The 20557-nt window shown below is 38.9% G+C and overlaps 2 protein-coding genes across 2 annotated transcripts; one reads left to right on the top strand and one right to left on the bottom strand.

The window, feature by feature from the left end:
* On the top strand, window positions 1-2445 carry knstrn (kinetochore localized astrin (SPAG5) binding protein). The gene is made up of 9 exons (XM_069683692.1): window positions 1-58; window positions 403-468; window positions 573-690; window positions 1180-1209; window positions 1294-1393; window positions 1507-1621; window positions 1718-1779; window positions 2043-2117; window positions 2230-2445. The coding sequence occupies exons 2-9, from the start codon at window positions 447-449 to the stop codon at window positions 2356-2358; spliced, it is 651 nt and encodes a 216-aa protein (XP_069539793.1). The 5' UTR covers window positions 1-58; window positions 403-446; the 3' UTR covers window positions 2359-2445.
* Window positions 2161-19439, bottom strand: LOC138584665 (adhesion G-protein coupled receptor G5-like). Its single transcript, XM_069656954.1, has 18 exons — window positions 19382-19439; window positions 19236-19284; window positions 17977-18114; window positions 16322-16369; window positions 16082-16225; window positions 15341-15373; window positions 14964-15044; window positions 13463-13643; window positions 11600-11762; window positions 10694-10828; window positions 10499-10609; window positions 10371-10407; window positions 9005-9105; window positions 8777-8898; window positions 7536-7804; window positions 7360-7453; window positions 5154-5437; window positions 2161-3439 (listed from the first exon to the last, which is right to left on the bottom strand). Exons 2-18 carry the CDS (start codon window positions 19279-19281, stop codon window positions 3288-3290), a joined length of 2139 nt encoding a protein of 712 aa, XP_069513055.1. The 5' UTR covers window positions 19282-19284; window positions 19382-19439; the 3' UTR covers window positions 2161-3287.
* Window positions 19440-20557: the final 1118 nt, after the last annotated feature.

The following is a 20557-nucleotide window of genomic DNA, read 5'->3' as shown; positions in this document are numbered from 1 at the left end:
TTTGAATTCGTGCGGCTGTTGACTGTTGACAAATCTTATATTTAACGTATCCATAAAGGTAGGACTTGATGTCATGTTTTTGAAATGTGTAACTTCATTTTTATGTTTCAGTAATGTTTAACGCTTGCAGAGAGTTTCACCTAAGTTAAGCTAACTAGACGCGTGTTATGGTGCTGTTTGACCTGCGCTGGTTGCTGTATTTGGAATATGCACTAAACTCCATTAAAAATCTGCCGACTTTTATGTACCACGGAATAGCAAATACTTTGTGTATTGTATGATAAAAAGAGCCTATGTAGGTGTATTAAAGTTTGACAGCTGGTTCAGTAAAATGTCTAGGATAGAGTGAACGTGGTTAAACCATAGTCAATGGGCTAATCAGCTTATCATGTTTCCATACAGGTGCCTTTGTTATTGCTGGCATTGTATTTATTGCAGATATAGCAATGTCATCAAAAATACCAAGAGGTGAGCCTTTTGTTTTTTACTTAGTGATTTCAGTCAATGTGTATTTTAATTGTAGAACTTAAAACAAAGGTAATGTCTTCTTAACAATCTTTATTGTTTTCTAGGAATGCATTTACCTGCAGAAACGAAGAAAATGGGTCATAAAGTTGAATCCAAAGATACAGCAAATGGCCCACAAAAATCTGATGGTGTTCTAAAACCTCAGAAAGAAAATGTGCAAAGGTAAGGCTTGTCAATATTATTAAACTGCACTTGTTACAAATCAGAAGAATGTGGTAAACTGTGGGAGAGTCTCCAAACAAACCCACCAAGGCAGTTCGTAACTCTGATCCGGGTCACATGTGTATGAACATGGTGACACTCAATAGATTGATAAAGATGACCTAAACATCCCACACCACATGATTCAAATACACGTTATTTTGAGGGAAAACACTGAGGTCAGGAAGTTACAAAGACAAAGCTTAATAGTCTTGAACCTTTCTCCAGACGGGGAAGGCGAAAAATGTATGAATAAAACTTGGAAGAAAATGTATAACTCAAACATCCACTCCAGAAATTGAATGATTGCTTCATCCAGAGAAACCTGGTCAAACTAGTTTCAGATTGCAGTAGCCTTTGGAGGAGCATTACAAACCCTTCATACCTGCCACGCTCTGTACATTTGCTTCATAGATACAGAATTCAGTTGTTTTCATTCTTGTCTTTCAGAAAAAATGTTGCTCCCAAAGTTCACAAAGGGTAAGTCATACAGTATGCTGCATATTGACAACAGTGGACATCAGCCTTTTTATTCCCTCAACTTTATGTTACACCTTTCCTTAGGATCTCCACCCGGTATGGGCAGCAGGCAGAGCTCAAGGAGCATAATCAGCATTTGATGGCTACCAATGAGGAGCTTCACAAAAACCTTGCAGAGACACAGGTACAGGAGAATTTGGACATTGAGAAGCTTAGGCTCGTTTAAGAATACATGTCAGCTCCAAATGTAAAGCATGTATGTTTTTATGCTTTGCTTAAGTCCATGTCTTATTGCAGCAAAGAGTAGCTGAGATGGAGCTGCAGTTCAGTGACCTTGAAAAAGAAAATGCAGAAGCAGCGAAACAGCTGAAGGACTGTCATGCGCTTCTAGTCGCTGCTAAAATAGATCCAGGTGAAAATACATTCATATGTTCACAAAATGTTTAACTTTTGTCTAAATTTTCTGTTGCATGATTGAAAATAACACAAATATCTCTTGGATTCTCAGTTTTAGGAGAAAAGGTTGGAGAAGCTGCACGACAAAATGAAGATCAAAGAAAAGAAGTTATGGTATATATGTATATATTTTATTTCAGTTTATCTAATGTTTATATGCACAGTCATGTTTTATTTGGCATATGTCATCTCAGCCTTAAATCAAAGAGCATTTGAATTTAACTGGCACCAATAACTACAAACTGTAGAAAGGCTGAATTACAGTAGAAACATGCACTTTAAACATTGAGAAACAAATGTACCTGTGTAAAATACTTCAAATTTACAGCACACTTGTATTCTACAAATTAACAAAAACGTCTCAATCTCTATTTCAGAGTGTCTCCACTGATCTGCTGCATGAATTAAAGGCATTTGGAGACATTGCATCACAGCAAAGAGCTCGGCTCGAGGTCAGTCAAACTCATATACAAATGTATATTGACCATTTTCCTACTTTTTTGCAGTTGATTTAAAAGATTTTTGGTGTGTATTTTAAATATTTTCCTTTTTAAACTCTTGTAGGAAATCCAGATGACAATGACAGAACTCACTAAAGTGCGGGAACATATGATGCAGGAAAGGGAGCACTTTTCCCTGGAAGCTGCTGAAATGGAACAAGCTCTCAAGGAAGCAGAAGCTCTCTTGTCGTAAAAGTGTTAAAATAATTTCCCAACTTAAAATTGTTCAAAGAAATGTGTATTTAATTGTGTTTTTTAATGTAAGTGTGAAGGAAACTGAATAAAGGATGACCTCATGTACCTAATGTCTCCTAGTATATAAAAAAAACAAGCTTTTACATGTGGCAAGATTGTATGGGTCCAACAGGATATAGTAGAACTTATTTACCATAAACCCATGTCCTGTTTAAGAGGCAACTTTATTTTTACATCTTTAACCACAAGTTAAGACATTATCTACAAAGGGATAAGCTCCCCTCCAGTGCAAATCAAGTGTTTAACCTTGTAAACATCTCCATGTGGTGTTTCTCATGTGCTACAAGACATATCAGGGACAACATGAGCAGTCGTCTCCACGGCTGGGCCTGTCTGCTTTTAAACTGCAGTGTACCAAGGACAGGCTGAGCAACACGTTTTTAGATTGGCAGCTTTAAAACGTCACAAACCTAAGGAGCCAATCCCGTTAATGGATGGGGTGACACTATGCATATCATTATGTGCAACCTATGGCAGCAGAGCATTTTATACATCTTAAAACATGACTGGAGCTGGTTTTTAAAAGTTAAAAAGTTAAAGCTTATATGTTTTTAAAATATACTGTAAGTTTATTAAAGAAACTTTTAAAACGTATTACCTTACATTGCTACATTATAGATAGTCGTTAACTTAAATACATGAAACTTTCACCCTTTTCTGATCCTCACTAAATAAAATTGCTCAAACCATTACATACTAATAGTGTAGTATTAAAGCTAATTCTGATAATTGATATATATCTGGTGAAAAATGCTTATTGCTATCTGCACACTTCGCAGTGAATTCTTTGGGAAGTGTCTACTGGCTGGCCGTCCGCTCTGCAGTCTCACCATTACCTCTTCATTACTCGGTCTTTAATCCAAGGACTTATCTTTTGATTGGCAGGTTCATGTAGGGGTTCTCGCTGCCGTCCTGGTCTGTTTTCAGAGTGCTCATGCTGGAGTTGTTTGAGCTTTCAAGACCGCCGTTCATGTCCCCTGAATGGCTTGTTTTGTAGTAGTAGATGAACAAGAAGAAACCTGCAAGGTAAAGAGAGACAAGCCGAGTCTTTGATATGCAATGTCTTTTTTAGTTTTCATATATACTTTGCACTGATTGTTCATGGAGTAAAAACATGGTATTTGTCAGCTTTATGAGACAAGGTTAAAGACAGGTCGTTAAACTAAAAAAATATTGTAATAATCACTAAAAGTTCTTGCTGTTGCATCATGTTAGCTTGGTAAAACCATCAAATGTTTTATCTGTAATGAGCATAGCAGATTCCTGGTTCGGAAGAAGTGGGCCTTTCTGTGTGGAGCTTGCATGTTCTGTGTTTGTTCCCTCCAGGTTCCTCCCAAAGTACAAAGACATGTTTGTTAGGTTCATTGGTGACTCTAAAATTCCCTGTAGGTGTAAGTGTGATAGGTTGTCTGTCTCTATGTGTCAGCCCTGTGATTGACTGGCGATCAGTTCGCTCAATGACAGCTGGGATAGGCTCCAGCCCCCGGTGACCCTGAACAGTATTAGCAGTGTAGAAAATGGATGGATGTATTGGTCCTCCTTTAGTTAAACCAATTATGTTGATTTTTTTTTTGCCACTTGGGGGCAGTGAAACAAGCTTAAAACAGAACATTGACTTTTAATCTAACAAAGTTTAAGTGGTAAACCAGTCGCCTATTTTCCCTGGGGCTAAAGAATGCAAAGAAACTATGACACATGCTCATCACAATTACCCAGAGCTGAAAATGATGTGATCGTTTTCTATCATAATTGACAAAGAAAAGCACCAAAACCGTTCAATTAAAGCTACTGTGAGGAGTTTTTCACTGGTTATGAAACAGACTGAAATTAATTCTGATGACTCTGTATGAGCTACAAAAGCAAACCAGATCATCAGGGACAAGATTGATTATTTCTATATAGTTATTTTTAATGCCTGAAACTGCTGGTGGGGGGTAGGTTTAGAGGACGCTATCTGCTTCTCCAATGGGTCCTGGAAAACCTCCGCCAGACTATTTAAAGCGTGCCATCTGGCTGAGGCTAGATGCCCGCTAAGATGTCATGTCTCGTTCAAAATCGTCAGGTTTGAAATGTAGACTGCAGACCATGAGATTTTTAAGACGATCCACCGGTATATTCTCGTCGTAGTTCGAATTCTGTACCACTCTGAGCCATTGCCTGCAGCAAACTCTCGCTGGGCCGTTCCTTTCAGAGGGAGGGGCGCAATGCATGCTGGGTATTGTAGGAATGCAGAATGGCCGAAACCACGAGCTGTTTGTTCAACTTTCTCCAAAGCTATGGCACCAATTTCAAATATTATTGCTTCTATTGATCAGAGAGAACACCAGCTTTGACTGAAAGTGGCTTGTGTACAGGACAAACTCCGCAATGAGATGAGAGGTACGGCTTTGTCTGCAGGGGGCGCCAAAATCCACACAAACCAAAAGTTCCTCAGAGTAGCATCAAGAAGCTCGAGCCAATTTTCGTTCAGTCGACTAACTGCAGATATATACATGGTCTGACTCATGGGAGTTGGTAGATAATGTGTATAAGCTTGCTGTTGGCCGATTCTTTGACTATACAGTGAATAATTCATCAAATTAGCTGTGTCATGATACCTCACATTATGCATAGTCTATTAATCTGTTGCTTCATCCTACTTACATGAGCAGCAGGAATAAATGTAATCATTTTAAATACAAAATCAGTATAAAAAGAAGAATATTGTGCTCTGTTGAATCACATCCAGGATACCTTGGAATGAATTGAGGACTGTGAAAGTGTAGTAAGACGGGATCAGGAGGACACCATGGGCGAAGAAGGCAAAACCCCACGAGATACCCAGCATGCAACACAGTCCCATGATGGTTAAAATACTCCTGCCACTGCCGCCAACTTGTGCGTTGCCTGCTTTGGTTCCCTTGACACAAAGGAGCCAGGACACTATGATGATGAAGGTAGTGAAGGTGAAGAGGAAGACAACGGCGTAGTAGCCTATGTTGACGATGTAGTGGACGTTTCTGTCTGTTATCCAGCACCTTTAAACAGAAAGACATTGTCAGTAAAGTATAGGAAAAATGTTTCTATGATTCTGTATTAATCAAAGATCTCTTTATGTTTGGCGCCACCTGTGGAAATAAGTAGTAATCATGTGTAATTTGGTTTATTGAGAAACATGGACACTTGTTTTTTAAGGGAGAATTTGTCAGTTTTGGCTTGTAAACACATTTGAGAGACTGGTTTGAATATTAAAGTATTTAACTTGCTGCATGTCATTAGGATCATTTCTCCAAGAAAAACAAGGTAAGAAAAAGGAACTCTGAGAGAACACATTTTTGTCTCTTTGACACGGTGAAATCATACATTTTTTGGCTAGCTATAATTTGTTTGTTGGCATGCAACAGAGGTTGCTTAAAATTTTAAACCATAGACTGTATAAAAAGATGGACGACATGACGGCTCCTTAAAAGTGAAGCCAAAACATTTTGAGCGCCCCCTACTGACTGGCTGCAGTACAGGTCATGAAGCCCGCCTCCTCCATGTTAACAGATAGGACATGAGTCAAACTATAAAGCATCTCAAACATGGTTTCTGTCATTATAGTTAGTTCTTATCATGCTGAATTACGTCCAAGCATTCATTTTTATTTCTAATTAGTTATTTGATGCTGTAAAAATGACGATTTCATATCTGTGAACTTCAGACCAACACAAGAAGCTGTTCTGCTGTTAAATACGCCGACGTGCAGGATCTTTGTTGTTTTTTTTGACAATTTAAATGTGTGTTTTGGCTAGCGGGAGGGGCTACGGCGGCTCAACCCGCTGATCTCTACTGCGCAACTCTGGCTCCAAATGACGTCATCATCGCAAGAAGACAGCGCCAATCACGGGGGGTATTTCGGCATCAATTTCGTACAATGAGAGCAGATTGAAACGGGTTGTCCATCTATATATACAGTCATTGGTTTAATCCAATAAACGTGGTTGAACCCCCGGTCATAAATTGCTGTTTTGGGAGAAGTACATTGTGGAAGCCTACAGATAAAATAAGGAATTAAAGTTCTACTTTATTTACTGCTTTCATTATGCTTTGGTTTTTTGTTTGCCTACTGCTGAATGTTGTTTCATCTTCGAAAGGCTTTTGTTTGTATATTGTAACTGTTTACTTGCAACACAAGCAGAGCCCAAGCTAAAGTAGGTTGTAATACTGAAAATGGAAGGGCAGGCCATGACCTAACTGTGATAATATTAACTAATTTAGCAAAAGATTTAAGTCTGAGGCCATGGTTATCTGCCGGAAAACGGTGGATTGCTCCCTCTGGGTGGGGAGTGAGTCACTGCCTCAAGTGAGTTCAAGTATCTCGGGGTCTTGTTTACATGAGATCATGTGATTGACAGACAAGTTGGTGCAGCTTCAGTAGTAATGCGGGCGTTGTACTGGACCGCCATGGTGACAGGGCAGCTGAGCCTGAAGCCAAAGTATTACGATCTACGTTCCATCCCTCACCTACGGTCATGAGTTTTGGGTAGTGACCGAAAGAATGAGGTTGCGGATACAAGCGGCTGAAACGGGTGGGCTCAGCTTTAGAGATAGGGTAAGAAGCTCAGACATCTGGAGGGAGCTCAGAGTAGAGCCGTTGCTCTTCGCATCAAAAGGAGCCAGTTGAGGTGGTTCGGGTGTCTGATTAGGATGCCTCCTGGGCGACTACCTTTGGAGATTTTTTGGAGAGGAGACTCCGGGGTAAACCAAGAGCTCGCTGGAGGGATTATATATCCCGCGTTACTAGGGAACGCCTCAGAATCCTCCAGGAGGAGCTGTAAAATGTTGCTGGGGAGGGGGATGTGTGGGTTAACTTGAGTAGCCTGCTTCTACTGCAACTCGGCCCCGGATAAGCGGCGGAAATGGATTGATAGATTATAACTTTAAATACCAAAGACTTCAGAATTATTTTCCTGCTCACATGACTACGTTCTCCTTGGGGTCATCAGTGTGGATGACTTGTTCACCATATTTTCCAAGTAAGACCAGGACAATCGCAACCACACTCGGTACTCCTGAAAATGGAGAAAGAACACCTCTTAATTGCAGATGTCATGTCCACGGTCCGGTTAAACAGAAAACATGCAGTTTACTCACCCCAGCTGATGATGCAGACTTTGAGTATGAGGTGTCTGACTACAATTCTGCCGCCTGGGCGCAGCTGCAGGCAGAGGTTGAAGGCCTGCACAGCAAACCAGGTGAAGGTGGCTAACATGAAGTAGTGCATGACAGCCGCCATGATCTTACAACCCACAGAGCTTTTCAGTCTTGGCACATAGTTGTTGACCAAAAAAGTTAAGTTCAGCATGAACATGGCCAACACCAGGTGGATGAGAATGCTTGTAGCAGTGCTGGCGTTTCTTTTCCTGTAGGGAGAAGTCAAGTTATATTTCTATTTTTGATAATGACTTAATGATCACTAATAATGTACAATAAATGACTGAGATGCAAAATAAAGAAATGCATATATAGTGGCCTAGACTCCTTTTAAATCTTGTCATTTAATAATATTTATTGATATATTACATACCTTTGTATGTTTATATGAATAGGGTTATAGGAAAGGACTGATAGGATGTTGCTTTTCAGAAGGCATTTATTCGGTACTAGGGATGCACCGATACCCCTTTTTTTCAGACCAAGTACAAGTACTTACATTTGGGTACTTGCCGATACCAAGTACCGATATGAGTACTTAATAATATCATTACAGTTCTCATCATCAGATTTTCCTCACTTTCTGACTGTAACAAAGTAAATCGACAGAATGATGCAACTGTTGCTGACATTTTAACACTCAACTTTGTTTTACTTAACAAACATGACACTGCCACACCTGCTGGCTGTGAAGCGACAGCTCTGACCACTGTACCGTGCAGCCCTCTTTTTATTTGATCACTGTATTTCTTTTGGTTGGAACCTGGACCTTTATTAAATGTTTTTTAATACAGAAAATATCTCAGTAAATGTGTCTAAATAATGACAAATCTAAGGAGGCAAACCACCTGGAAACTCATACCTCTCCATGCCCTCAGTATTTTTTTAGGGACTGGGGTGAACACTAGTTTATATTCTGAGGTTAACACATGCACATGGTGGATATTACCTGAGCAAAGCCTATTAAAATTAGGTCAAAAATGTATAACTAAAATTAATTTCAGAATTTTTCACTGAAACATTATTCCTACTTGTTCGGTTATGGCTTGGAAGAGACTTTTATTTTGAAAAATAAGGTTTTTGCGATGTTAATTCTATCTTGCTGTAATTCACTGATGATACCCCTGAAGATTCTTTTTACTAGTCAAGTATGTAATAGAGCCAAGTTGTGTTATTATTACCTGAGAAGGCAGTGCATGAAGAGGACTATGGCGAGGAACAACATGGACAGGCCACAACCGACTTCAGTGATGACAGTGAGGTGTTTCAGGTCAGAGGTAGAGATGGTTTCATTAGGAGGAGCCTGCAAGGGGAAAAAAGTAAACACTTTAAAGCACTTCATTACAGGCACTGGCATTACTGGCAGTTAAAATCTTAAAATATTACATCTTAAAAGATGTAAAACGCACCAATAAGACAGCAAAAAATGTCAAATGGGAGCACTGGCATGTGATGTTGTCTCCATGTTTTATAGTCACACATCCGTCATCAGTCCAGTACGGTTGGTTTCCTGACAGAGAGGAGCAGAACATCAGTGCATAGTTCAAACTGAAGGGATTAATGAGAGCATTCGAGTGAGAGACAACAAGAAGATTGAAGTATCAACGCTCCCAACAGTCAGGTTTTATACAATTTCACATAGAATTCATCTGGTTTGATGTCTGGTGCAATTTTCAGATTGGTGGAAATAAAAGTTGAGCTGAAACGAAGAAAGCCTTTTTGACTCTTAAAGCCCAGCTCCAGTCGTGTTTTAAGGCATATGAAATGCTCTGCGTGATATTATAAATTGTGTCTGATATGTTTTTTCTGTTAAATACGTATACATAATAATAGACTTGTAAAAATCCTCCCAAGGCATCTCCTCCTTCTCCTTCATTAAAAATTCCTGAATCTGCATAGGCCCCGCCCGCTATGCAAATTTCCAACCGCCCCCCTCCGTCGCGAAAACAAAACACATCTCTGCCATTGTTTATTGGCAACTTGTTGAAACGTAGCTAGCTTGTAATGTAGTATTCGGTAGTAGTAACGTTATCGTTAGTAGTCAGTACTAAGTTACAAAAGTGGTTGCCATAGGTTACACATAATGAGATGCATAGCGTCACCCAGTCCATTAACGGGATTGGCTCCTTAGGTTTGTGACGTCTCAAACCTGCCAATCTGAAAACGTGTTGTTCAGCCTGTCCTTGGTACACTGCAGTTTAAAAGCAGACAGGCCCAGCCGTGGAGATGACTGCTGATATTGTCCCTGATATGTCTTGTAGCACATGAAGAACGCCACATGGAGATGTTTACAAGGTTAAACACTTGATTTGCACTGGAGGGGGGGCTTTAAGAAGGTCAAATCGCTCTCAGTTGTTCGTTAACTTGGCCTACTTTAAAACCATTTGTATCGGATGATCTTCGTGTCTCTCCATTTCATCCTCATGGCACTGCAGTTTACAGATAAGTAGCGCTGTCTACTGTTGCCAACGTAAATTGACATTTAAAAGTCTAGACCCCGAATATAAGATGATTCCACTTTTTCAGATGTATTTCAACGAAAAAAAGAGACCTTGTCTTACATTCTGACCAATCGGTACGGTGTGGTAATACCGTAATAGATTTCTGCCTCCTGGTTCTTCAGACCAAGATCTTTTTGCTGACCACCAGTGCCGGAAAGCCACACTGAAATCCTTTTTTATGTAGGGTTACTATCAGTAATGCTACAATTGAAATCATGATTTTTTTCGTAGCAGTATCATACATCTACTTGGAAATAAGTTAAAAAAAAGATACCTTCACCATTCCATGAATGACAAGATGGAATTCCTTCCTGTGAACGAAACAACAGCACTGGATTTTAAAAAGTCTCCTGTATGGTTAACAAACTCAAAGACATAAAAATAATATATGTTTTCACTTACGTATTCAATGTTCCAAAAATTGATGCATATTTTGTCTGTGAGATTGCAGATATTAGTTCCCATTTCCACTGCTAAAACCTCATTACCTAAAACAGTGCTGTTCTTCTCATCCTTCAAAAAAGAAACAACCAAATCCGCTGTATAAGGTGTACTTCACTACCATCAATGAAGATGAAACTGAGGTGATTTACTTACCTTAGCCATATTGAGGAATCGCAACATGGCTGCAAAAGGTATGCTGATGTTCGAGCTGACAGCTTGTTCAAACGCTTCTTTTGACACCGTAACTGATCTTGAATATTGAGCCAAAGTTTCTCTGTCGTCTATGATCTGCAGGGAAGATAATAACGGGTATCAGAATCGCCTCATTTGGTTAGATAGTGACTTAACAGCCATTTATTTAAATGAAAAACGTTGAGATTATTACTTTAAAGCAGGCAAATGATTCTAATCCTTTAAAGGGCCAGTTTCATGATTTTTAACCGCAGTCCTATCATGCTAATATGTGGAGCTAATGCCATTATGGCAGTAAATAAATGCAATTTGGCTCTGTGCCTTTGGTGGACGCTATCCGCTTCTCCAATGGGTCCTCCAACCTCCGCCTCCGCCAGACAGGGAGCTCGCTAATCTACACTTCCTCAGTCTAGGACGCCCGCCTCCGATGTCATGTCTCGTTCAAAATCGTCAGGTTTGAAATGTAGACTGCAGATTTTTTAGACGAACCACCGGTATATTCTCGTCATATTTCAGATTCTATACTGCTCTCAGTCATTGCCTGCAGCGATACTTGACTGGAAAACGGTAGTATTTCACTCCAGCATCTCTCCCTGGGCCGTTCCTTTTAGAGGGAGCGGCGCAATGCACGCTGGGTGTTGTTGGAATGTAGAATGGGTGAAACCACAAGCTGTTTTTACAACTTTCTACACAGTTATGGCGCTATATTTCAAATATTATTGCTTCTATCAATTACAGAGAACACCAGCTTTGACTGACAGTAGCTTTCTTCCAGGGGCGAATTGCTCATTTAACCTTAATCTTGGAATGAAAGAAAGTCATGTCAATGAACACAAGCTTAAGTTAAATAAAAAGTAATGGACTCACATAGATACTGTCATTTGAAGACTGATAACCAAAGGAGACTTCTTCTACGTCTTTGCGCTCTGTTTCTCTCACTAAGACACCAGAGACTCCTTCCCCCACATTCAGGGCAGCTGAAGACGTGTTGATCAGTGTCGAGAGGTCTCCCATTTTCTTCATTACATTACTGTGGATGGAAGAATATTCATGCCTTGCAGATATCATGTGTGACTCAATCAGTAGCCTACAACTATTCCGGTATATTCAATGAAAAATCATTTTTGGTTGGCATTTTCCCTGTTTAAATTTAAATTCAATTTGTGACAGACTGACGATATTGTGTGAGTCAATACACTTATTTTCTCTGGTAAATAGGGCGCTAAAATAGTCATTTGTCATGCTGAAATCTTGTGCTTTTAGCTAGCTGCAGGCGTCTTGTTAGCATGTCAGCACTTTGCTGCATATTGTGGCGCCAATATTTTTTTCCCTCTCCAGTGGGCGTGTGATTTTTTTTAGAGTATGATGTGTTGTTTCAATTTCAGAGAAAAAAAATATCCCACTCTCATCAATGTGCGTTAAGTAGAGAGCTGAAGCATGAAGGTAATTAGCTTAGCTGAGCTCAAAGACTGGAAGCAGGCGGAAAAACTAGCTAGCCTGACACAGTCCATCTAAAGTTCTGTGGGTTTGTTCCGTCTCGTGGTTCGCACAGAAGCACAGACTTTGCTCTGACTTCTTGATGTTTTGCATTTCTGTTTGTGAACAGATAAAAAAAAAAGACATGTTAATTATTGAGCGTTAGAGGTGTTGGAAGACACATTTTTCAACTTTGTACAGAATCAAGCTAGCTGTTTCTGTTGCTTAAATGAGCTAATAATCTCCGCCGCTAACCTCCTCATTAGTGGTAATATTCTCATCTCTATTAATTACTTTGTTTATTTGATAGATACAGAGCATGAACATCAGTATAAAAATACTGGGTGTAAACATGCCAGAGCTAGGAAGAATGCTCAAGTACATCTGTAGTCTCAAGGCAGTTAACAAATTATAGAAACATTTTAGTTATCACGGTTGTGGTTTGCCTTAAGCCATTGTTTAAGATCTCAAAAGTGGAATATATGGGCTCCCTTATTCTTTGTTAATGTATTGGTTGGCAGTGTTGTGACCAAGTCATCTTTGGTCCAGTCCCAAGTGTCTCAAGTCATTTTTTCTTGGGCAAGTCAAGTCGAGTCCTTTGTTAAGTCAAGTCAAGTCCCGAGCCAAGTCACTTTTTTTCCACCCAAGATCCAGCACTCTTACCTGTAGTATCTGCTCTTTATAAAGAGGAAAGACAAGATATTAGTAGCTCGTCTTATAATGATATTATTGGCCAATTTATATAACCTGTTCAAAAAGTATGACAATTAATTGTATCTGTATTATCTTGGCACAGACGCAGCCATGATGATGGTCTGCTCTGAGACCGTATTGAGTAGTCACGAGTACGACTGATGAGGCTTCTCTTTGGGGGCTTTGATGTTGCACGTTGCCATAGCTAAGAGTTTGACTGACAGCCAGACTTCCACTCATGACAATCACATACCGGGGAGCTTTTTGAGTCGTCCAATCATGACTCCCAGATTGCGCTGAATACGTACCTGATAGTTTGACAGAAACTTGACAACATTGATTTTTATAATTTTATATTTAACAGCTAACATTCAAACTTATGAACACATGAAAGTCATCCGAGTCATCATGCCTCAAGTCAAATGAAGTCTCAAGTCATTAACTTGCAAGTCAAAGTCGAGTCTCAAGTCATTTATTTTTTGTCAAGTCGCAAGTCATCAAAACAAGTTTCCTTCCGAAATTCTAGCCATTCCTTACATACATTCATGGAATTCGTCTTACGCAGCTTGAACTGGGTCAATATCTTCTCCTTCAGTGATTTCAAATTTTAGCCCGACATCATTGAGCTCTTCTGGATCAAGTTCCTCCTCAGGCTTTTTCGCTGGATTATCACACTTGAAACAGTTGAAGCTTTCGGTTGGTTCTGTTAGGTTGATGATGTACCGGTTATTGAACTGTGGAACTGAGAGGTAGAGACATCTTGTTTTAAATCTAGCAAGCATTTTTGAAACTTAAACATTTTTAAGTCCTGTTAGTTCACTATGTTATCGTTTTCATATCTTATTCTTAGCACTTTCGTTTCCTTCAGCAGCCATATTTAAGGAAAATTGTACCACTGTTTAACATTTCAAGCCGCTTAAAGGACCAGTGTATAAGATTTAGTGACATCCAGTGGTGAGGTTGGGGATCGCCCCCAGCTAAACCACTCCCCTCAACCACAACTTTCCCGCCTTATTTCTAGCCCCAATGATGCCTGTGTGAATATTGACATACACAAACCAGCAAACCAATCAAGGCTGCTGTGGGAGGACACTTCCCAATTTAAGCAGACGTCCACGGTTGGCTCCGGTTGTAACTGTTGATTTTCCTCACTGACGGTCGCTTTCCTTTTTAGACAGTTTCCCTTCATCTGAGTGTCGTGTTTGTTTCTTTTTCTTTGGATTTTCACTTATTTTTGAAGTTGTATTGTTTGTAGTTGTATCTGTATGTCATTAATCTTTTCTTTGTTTGTTCAGCCATAGTAGATTACTGTTTACTAGCAACACTTGCAGAGACCGGAAAAGCAGCTGCTTAGCTCCTCCTACCCTAGCCAGTAGCTAACTAGCTTAAAGCTACTTTTGCTATCTCACCCCAACTTACACCATGTTATCTCTCAAAAAACGTAAAAAGGCCTTTTCTGAAGCCAGTGTTTTTGCTTTGTCCCTTTAAGGCAACGGTAGAAACATTGCAGTGTAACATGCTAGACTCTTTGGAAGAGGACTCGCTCCCTCTGTATATAAATGGCTTATTATAAGGTTTTAATGAAAACATGGCTAATGAAAACAACTTCAAGAACATTATATTTCATGTCTGACGTTGGATCCTGCTTAAATCTAACACATTTGTCTTTAAAAGTCGGAGTCCACTGTATGATTATTGCATGCGATTCCCAATGTGTGGGCTGCCGCCCCTGGTGGACCTCCCTGGTACTGCAGGTGGGCAGCACAAGGTCATTTACAAAAGTTGGATAAAACATTTTAAAAAAAAGTTCTATTTACTTTTGCACTGTATTGTCATGGCCACAATTTCACATAAATAAATAATCTAGTCTCAAGAGTGGATAGTGGAGATTACAAAGTGGACCCAGCATTCTTAAGTTTGGAACAGGTGTCGTGTATTATATAACACACTCATAGCTATTACCAAGACAAAAAGAAAAGAAAACACAGAAATGATTGAAGTTTGGAGAGCTGCAGAAGCAACAATTATACATTTATATTTTGCTCATGTGAAGGGAACTCACCTGTTTTATTGCAGAATGTTTCACTATAAGTTGCTTGATCACAAATGTTCTCTGTCTGCAAACATGTAACCTGGCAGGACCCTGTTAATGGAAACCAGAATTTAGCACTGATCCACAGTAAAAGAAGTATACTAAACAGAGATAGATGAAGCAAAGCCATACAACTTCAGACAGTAAACAACTAAAATTATGTAAACATTATTAATTTTGATTTTGAGGATGAAATAAGGTAGCTGACTCTTTGAGGGTTGGTTAAAAAAAAAGGAACAGTAGACTTAATTGTTGTGAATTGTGTTTTGATTTATTTCTTTTAATTTCCAACTTTTAAGTGCAAGTCTAATAATGTTTTTATATGAACTTTGAATGAAAGAGCTTACCTTTGTTATCTCGACGGCAGTTACATTCAAGATCTGAATTATATGAGAAGAATTGATATTAACAAATACAAAACTTTTATGCTTTTATTTTAAAGATTCAATCTCGAAGATTTCACTTTCGTTCTCTTTGGCGGAGAAACGGTAATTGTGGGAGCACACACTTCCCACTTTCACCAGATGTCCACGGTTGGCTCCGGTTGTAACTCTTGATTTTCCTCGCTGACGGTTGCTTTCTTTTATAGACTGTTTGCTTCATCTGAGCGTCAAATTTGTTTCTTTTTCTTTGAATTTTCACTTATTGTTGACGTTGTATCTGTAGTCATCGACCTTTTCTTTGTATGTTCAGCCATAGTAGATTACTGTTTACTCGCAACACTCGCAGAGACCGGAAAAGCAGCCGCTTAGCTCCGCCTCCGCCCACCATTGTGTTACCTCATTCGGTGATACATAGACTTAATAGACATTTATTTAAATGAAAATCTTCGAGATTATATCTTTAATAAACAAAGTAGTATTGTTAGATTGCAGGCAGGCTACTTTGGAAAAACAATCACTGCTAGCATGTAAATGGCAGTTAGCCACTGGCGCTAACTAGCTTAATGCTACTTTTGCTATCTCACTCCAACTTACACCATGTTATTTCTCAAAAAACATAAAAAGGGCATTTTCTAGAGCCAGTGTTTTGACCCCTTTGGGGTGAAATAAAAAATAGAAAATGTAAAAAAAGTAAAGTTATACTACTTCTGAGGTCAGGCCATTTGGCGACACATCCCTTCCCCTTCAGGACAGTCAGTTGAACTTTCTTGTTGATGTGCCATTTGGTAATGTACACTTGAAAAGCACCACCCTTTGTCTCCATCTGAGGCCACTTTTTATTACAACATTCTGTAAATTAAAACAGGTTTTTACGTTATTGAACTTCTGACATTAAGTTTTAGACATTCCAGTGTTCTGATGGTATAACAGGTTTGTTGAACTCACTTTGTCTTCTTCGGCTGTTCGCCAGAAATATTATGCAGCCACTTTCATCTGAGAGGTAAAGAATGCAGTGTTATATGTCACATAGTAACATCATACTACTCGTATATATATACTGCATGCTTTTACAACTGTTGAATATAGAAGTACTTACAAACAAAAATGTAACAACTACAGTGCCTTGCAAAATTGTTAACACTCCCTTGAACATTGTCTGCATCACCACCTTCAATTCAAAAAGACTATTTGATTAATTGATTTGATTAATTGATAATTAATTGATTTTAAAAAAGCAGACGTCTGTCCGATGTTTCACCTGAAGGCAAACGTTTGCACCTGATCCTCACAAGTGGTTTAGCATAGGAAACAAAAATGTTCTTTAGTTTTTATTTTTATTTAGTCTTTCATTTCGGTTTCTTATTTCAGTTTAGTTGTAGTTAGTTTTACGAGTTCATGAGTAGTTTTATTTTTATTTTGAGGAATTGACCAGTTTTAGTTTAGTATTTATTTAGTATTTAGTAGACGAAATCCTTGATTTAAAGAAGCTGAAAAGGGCCGGATGAAGGGATGCATGACCTCAGATACGATTTTCATTATTATTAGGCCAGTGTCTCTCTCGAGAAATCAAACAGAGAAGAACAAAGTGGTAGCTATAGCAACCACAGTGTGAATGTAGATACGATAACTACGCTGATTTGACCTGCAATTCTTTTTAGCTTTAGTTAGTTAGTTCGTGTTGCATTGTTCGTTTAGTTTAGTTTTTTTAAATGTAGTTTTTATTTTTATTTCAGTTAACAAAATTATTTTTCCACTGCTAGTTTTAGTCTTAGTTTTCGTTAACTATAAAAACCCTACCGTGCACAGACAATTTTGGGGGCTGTGGCTTGCCCCACGAACATGCACTAATTCCCACCATCCATAATCACACATTATGTAGATAACATGGGAACTGTTCATATTTTACTATAGTCCTACTGACCTACTTAATCATTTCTTTAAAGGATAACATAAAAAGTGTTGTTTTGGTTGATTTTATCATTTAAACAGTGTCTGACTGGGTGATATCATTCACTGTAGCCGAACTGGGGTGGGTCAAGACACGTCAAAATGTAGGGCACTACATACATACTGGGGGCACAAGGGCAGGTGCTAAAGCCCCTCTTGGGTCCTATATCTGTGCATGTGCCTGAGAACCTCCGTTCAACAAACGAGCATTTTAAAAGTAGTTTTCTTCTCCTCTTGAGGACAGACCGGACAAAGCTTCATTTTGACATTTTACTAATCTGCATCATGGTGTTGAAATATCGGCAAATGCAAGACTCGTTAATTAAAGGAAATCACAAGAAAAACGGTTTCTTTTTCTGTAAACAATGCAGCACGCGGAAAAGGACGTCTTGACAGGAAGTAGTTTGCTAAACGCCGCATACACGCCCGGCATGTTCAATGTTTCCCAGAGGCTATATCGCCAGACAGACTACAGCCGATCAAAGATTGAAGGTCTTGTTTGAGTAAAAAGAGTTAAAGGTCACTAATGAAGCACTTACTGTGTGCTTATATAGGAGCAACAAGTACAACAGATGAGGATTAAACAAATTTGCATTTAGCTTTGTGATAAATATACAACTATTCTGATAAAAAAGATTTTAGATTTGACTCACTCTGTTTCCAGGAGTGTTGAACATGGATGACGCCATTGAAGTTGTCAGAAACAACATAATGTTTCTTTTCGTTACTCAAACAATCTTGGAGTTTCCTACACAATTTATCCTTTGTGCAGGAACGAGTCTGTTCTGGGGCTAAAATACAGCAATCAAACCAGATAACAAGTCAAACAAATAGTCTTAACATAAGATTTTTATCATGCAAATGATAAGAATAATAGCAGGTCTTAAGACTTAACCCACACTCTAAAGAATGTTATTTCTAAAGAGGATAATGCACAAATGATTTTTCAGGGTGGTAAATAAAATCCATGCAAATTGTGCAAATTATACGAAAGGTATATAAGTCAGCAAGTGAAATAATTGAAATGAGTAAAGTTTACCTGCATTACCTAATTTTCAACAGTGACAATTGCAACCCAAAGTAACTTAATAAAATCTACCCAAAGATATCGGACCTGTGCTGCAAAGTGCGCATGCGTCATTCGCTCTTGGCTGCATTCCAGGGTTGGATTAATGGGTGCGAGTATCGCCAGTGTCGGGTTGCCATCAGGGTTGAAGATTCCTCTCTACCATTTTGCTGTGTATCATAGAATGAATTATAGTGTTTATATATTTATTAGATAGATATATCAGACGATTTGTTGTCGGCGTGTCTGTATATGACAAGAAATGTTAAGAAATTTTAAGTCGTTACACCGGCCGGCTTTCCTGAATATTAGTCAGTAAGTTAACACAAGCAGGCTAATGTTGCTGATTATAATTTATTTTTATATGAGAATCAGCAGCGATTGAAAAAAGGCTGCACAGTGGTGCAGTGGTTAGCGCTGTTGCCTCACAGCTAGAAGGTTCCTACTTCGAATTCCTGGTTGCACAAAGTGGGTCTTTCTGCGTGGAGTTTGCATGTTCTCTCCGGGTACTCCGGCTTCCTCCCACAGTCCAAAGACATGCTCGATGGGACTCTAAAATTGCCGGTGAGTGTGAGCGTGAAAAGTTGTCTGTCCCTATGTGTCAAGAATTACTGATACTCATTAATTAGTTGTGTAATCTAATAAGAAATGTTAAGTAAAATTTACTTTAGTGTATCACAATTGTTAAATTTAGGTACTCTTCACTCAAAACAGGGTAAATTTTACTCAGTCCAATAAAGTGCAAGTTGTTATAAATTCTGTAGGTAGCTTTTTATAGTGTGCACTATGCTATAGAGGCACTTGTTTAAGGATAAAAAGTGAGCTTTAGTTCTTGTGTCTACTCACAAATCCACAGAAGGCCCACAAAGAAAACCAAAGTCATCCAGTTCATGTTCTGTTGATGGCAGTAAGTCTCAGTCAGGATATAATTACAATTATTGTTAGGACATTTTATTATCAGACAAAAGTAACAGAAGTATGTTCATTCCTACCTCTCTCTGGTTGAAGTCATGCCAAAGTCTCTGAGCAGCAGCACGAAACAGAAGCAGCTGAACCTTTTGGTGAGACGAAAATGCTGTCAGACTGAGTTTGCATAGCAACCGCTGCAAACATTTTGATTTGCAAATTCACAGTTCCTTAAAAATACCATGAAACAATATTCTTTCAGCCTGCTATGCAAAATAAACCATATAACATAACACTTACATAAACACGCAGCTGATGGTGTGATAGAATGAATGGTGATCGTGATGTAGAGTCGCTGGCATGAACAACATTATTGTGTACTTGGAGTTTAATATGGCGTGGAAAGAACATCTTTTTACATAACGCAAAAACTATGAAGTCATCTTTCACACTATTTGCTTTATGACATTTTTTAAGTCAAAGTAAACAGAATATTCTATGAATGTATAATCTTTAAATTAACTCACTTAGCAGAGGTTGAAACAAATAAAAGATGCAAGATGTTCGAGAGCTGCGGAATAATCACTGGTGGAAATAGTCTGTCTCTTTTTAACTAAAAGTAGAAATAAAGTGTACAAATACTGTTATAAATAAAGGTCAATAATTAAAAATCTTACCTTAGTGTAAGTGCATCAGGTTCAGCATTAAAATAGTATTAATGTTAGTAAAGGCACTCTTTAAACAGAATACCCACTTCAGAGTAATATAACTAGAGATAATAAATAGTGACACATTAATTTTGCAGCTGGTAAAATTAGAGCTAACGACTGACGCGTCTGGATATGCAAAGTAATGGTAACTCATGTTACCACTGGACTCCTTTCTGGTGGGGACGAGTCTGCCTACAGGTGGGAGATTGACCATCTGGTGACCTGGTGTGGTGAGAACAACCTACAGCAGGGGTTCCAACCTTTTTTCATCTGAGGGCTACTTTGAGAAAAAGAAAGTGGCCAAGAGCTACTTGCATTACATGTAATTGCTGGTGGCGCCCAATGTTGATTCTTTTGTCGACTGAAACGTTGGTACCACAGAGGCACACACACCTCACATTCGTGAATAAAAACTTGCTTTCCCACTCCCCGTGGAAGTAGCATGTTTTCTGCTCTGTCTTGGCGTGGCCACCTTCATCGTCCATCATAAATTTGGCTAAACAGGCTAATAGCACCGAACTCCTCACAAAAGCTGAACATCGGCTCCCTCAT

Source organism: Semicossyphus pulcher, unplaced genomic scaffold (assembly GCF_022749685.1).
Source record: "Semicossyphus pulcher isolate SPU_LCO1_2020_fin unplaced genomic scaffold, fSemPul1.0.p SCAF_11, whole genome shotgun sequence".
Taxonomy (NCBI): domain Eukaryota; kingdom Metazoa; phylum Chordata; class Actinopteri; order Labriformes; family Labridae; genus Semicossyphus; species Semicossyphus pulcher.
Note: the sequence above shows the minus strand (reverse complement) of the source record. Positions and strands in the feature narration are given on the sequence as shown.

Bases quoted from the DNA above. Each gene is read 5' to 3' on its own strand.
- knstrn (XM_069683692.1), top strand. From the start codon at position 447: ATGTCATCAAAAATACCAAGAG. The intron at 691-1,179 runs GTAAGGCTTGTC...CTTGTCTTTCAG, and splicing joins CAGAAAGAAAATGTGCAAAG to AAAAAATGTTGCTCCCAAAG. The intron at 1,780-2,042 runs GTATATATGTAT...TCTCTATTTCAG, and splicing joins ATCAAAGAAAAGAAGTTATG to AGTGTCTCCACTGATCTGCT.
- LOC138584665 (XM_069656954.1), bottom strand. From the start codon at position 19,281: ATGAACTGGATGACTTTGGTTTTCTTTGTGGGCCTTCTGTGGATTT. The intron at 16,226-16,321 runs GTGAGTTCAACA...TTTAATTTACAG, and splicing joins GAACAGCCGAAGAAGACAAA to AATGTTGTAATAAAAAGTGG. The intron at 5,438-7,359 runs GTGAGCAGGAAA...TTCTGTTTAAAG, and splicing joins CCCAAGGAGAACGTAGTCAT to GTGCTGGATAACAGACAGAA.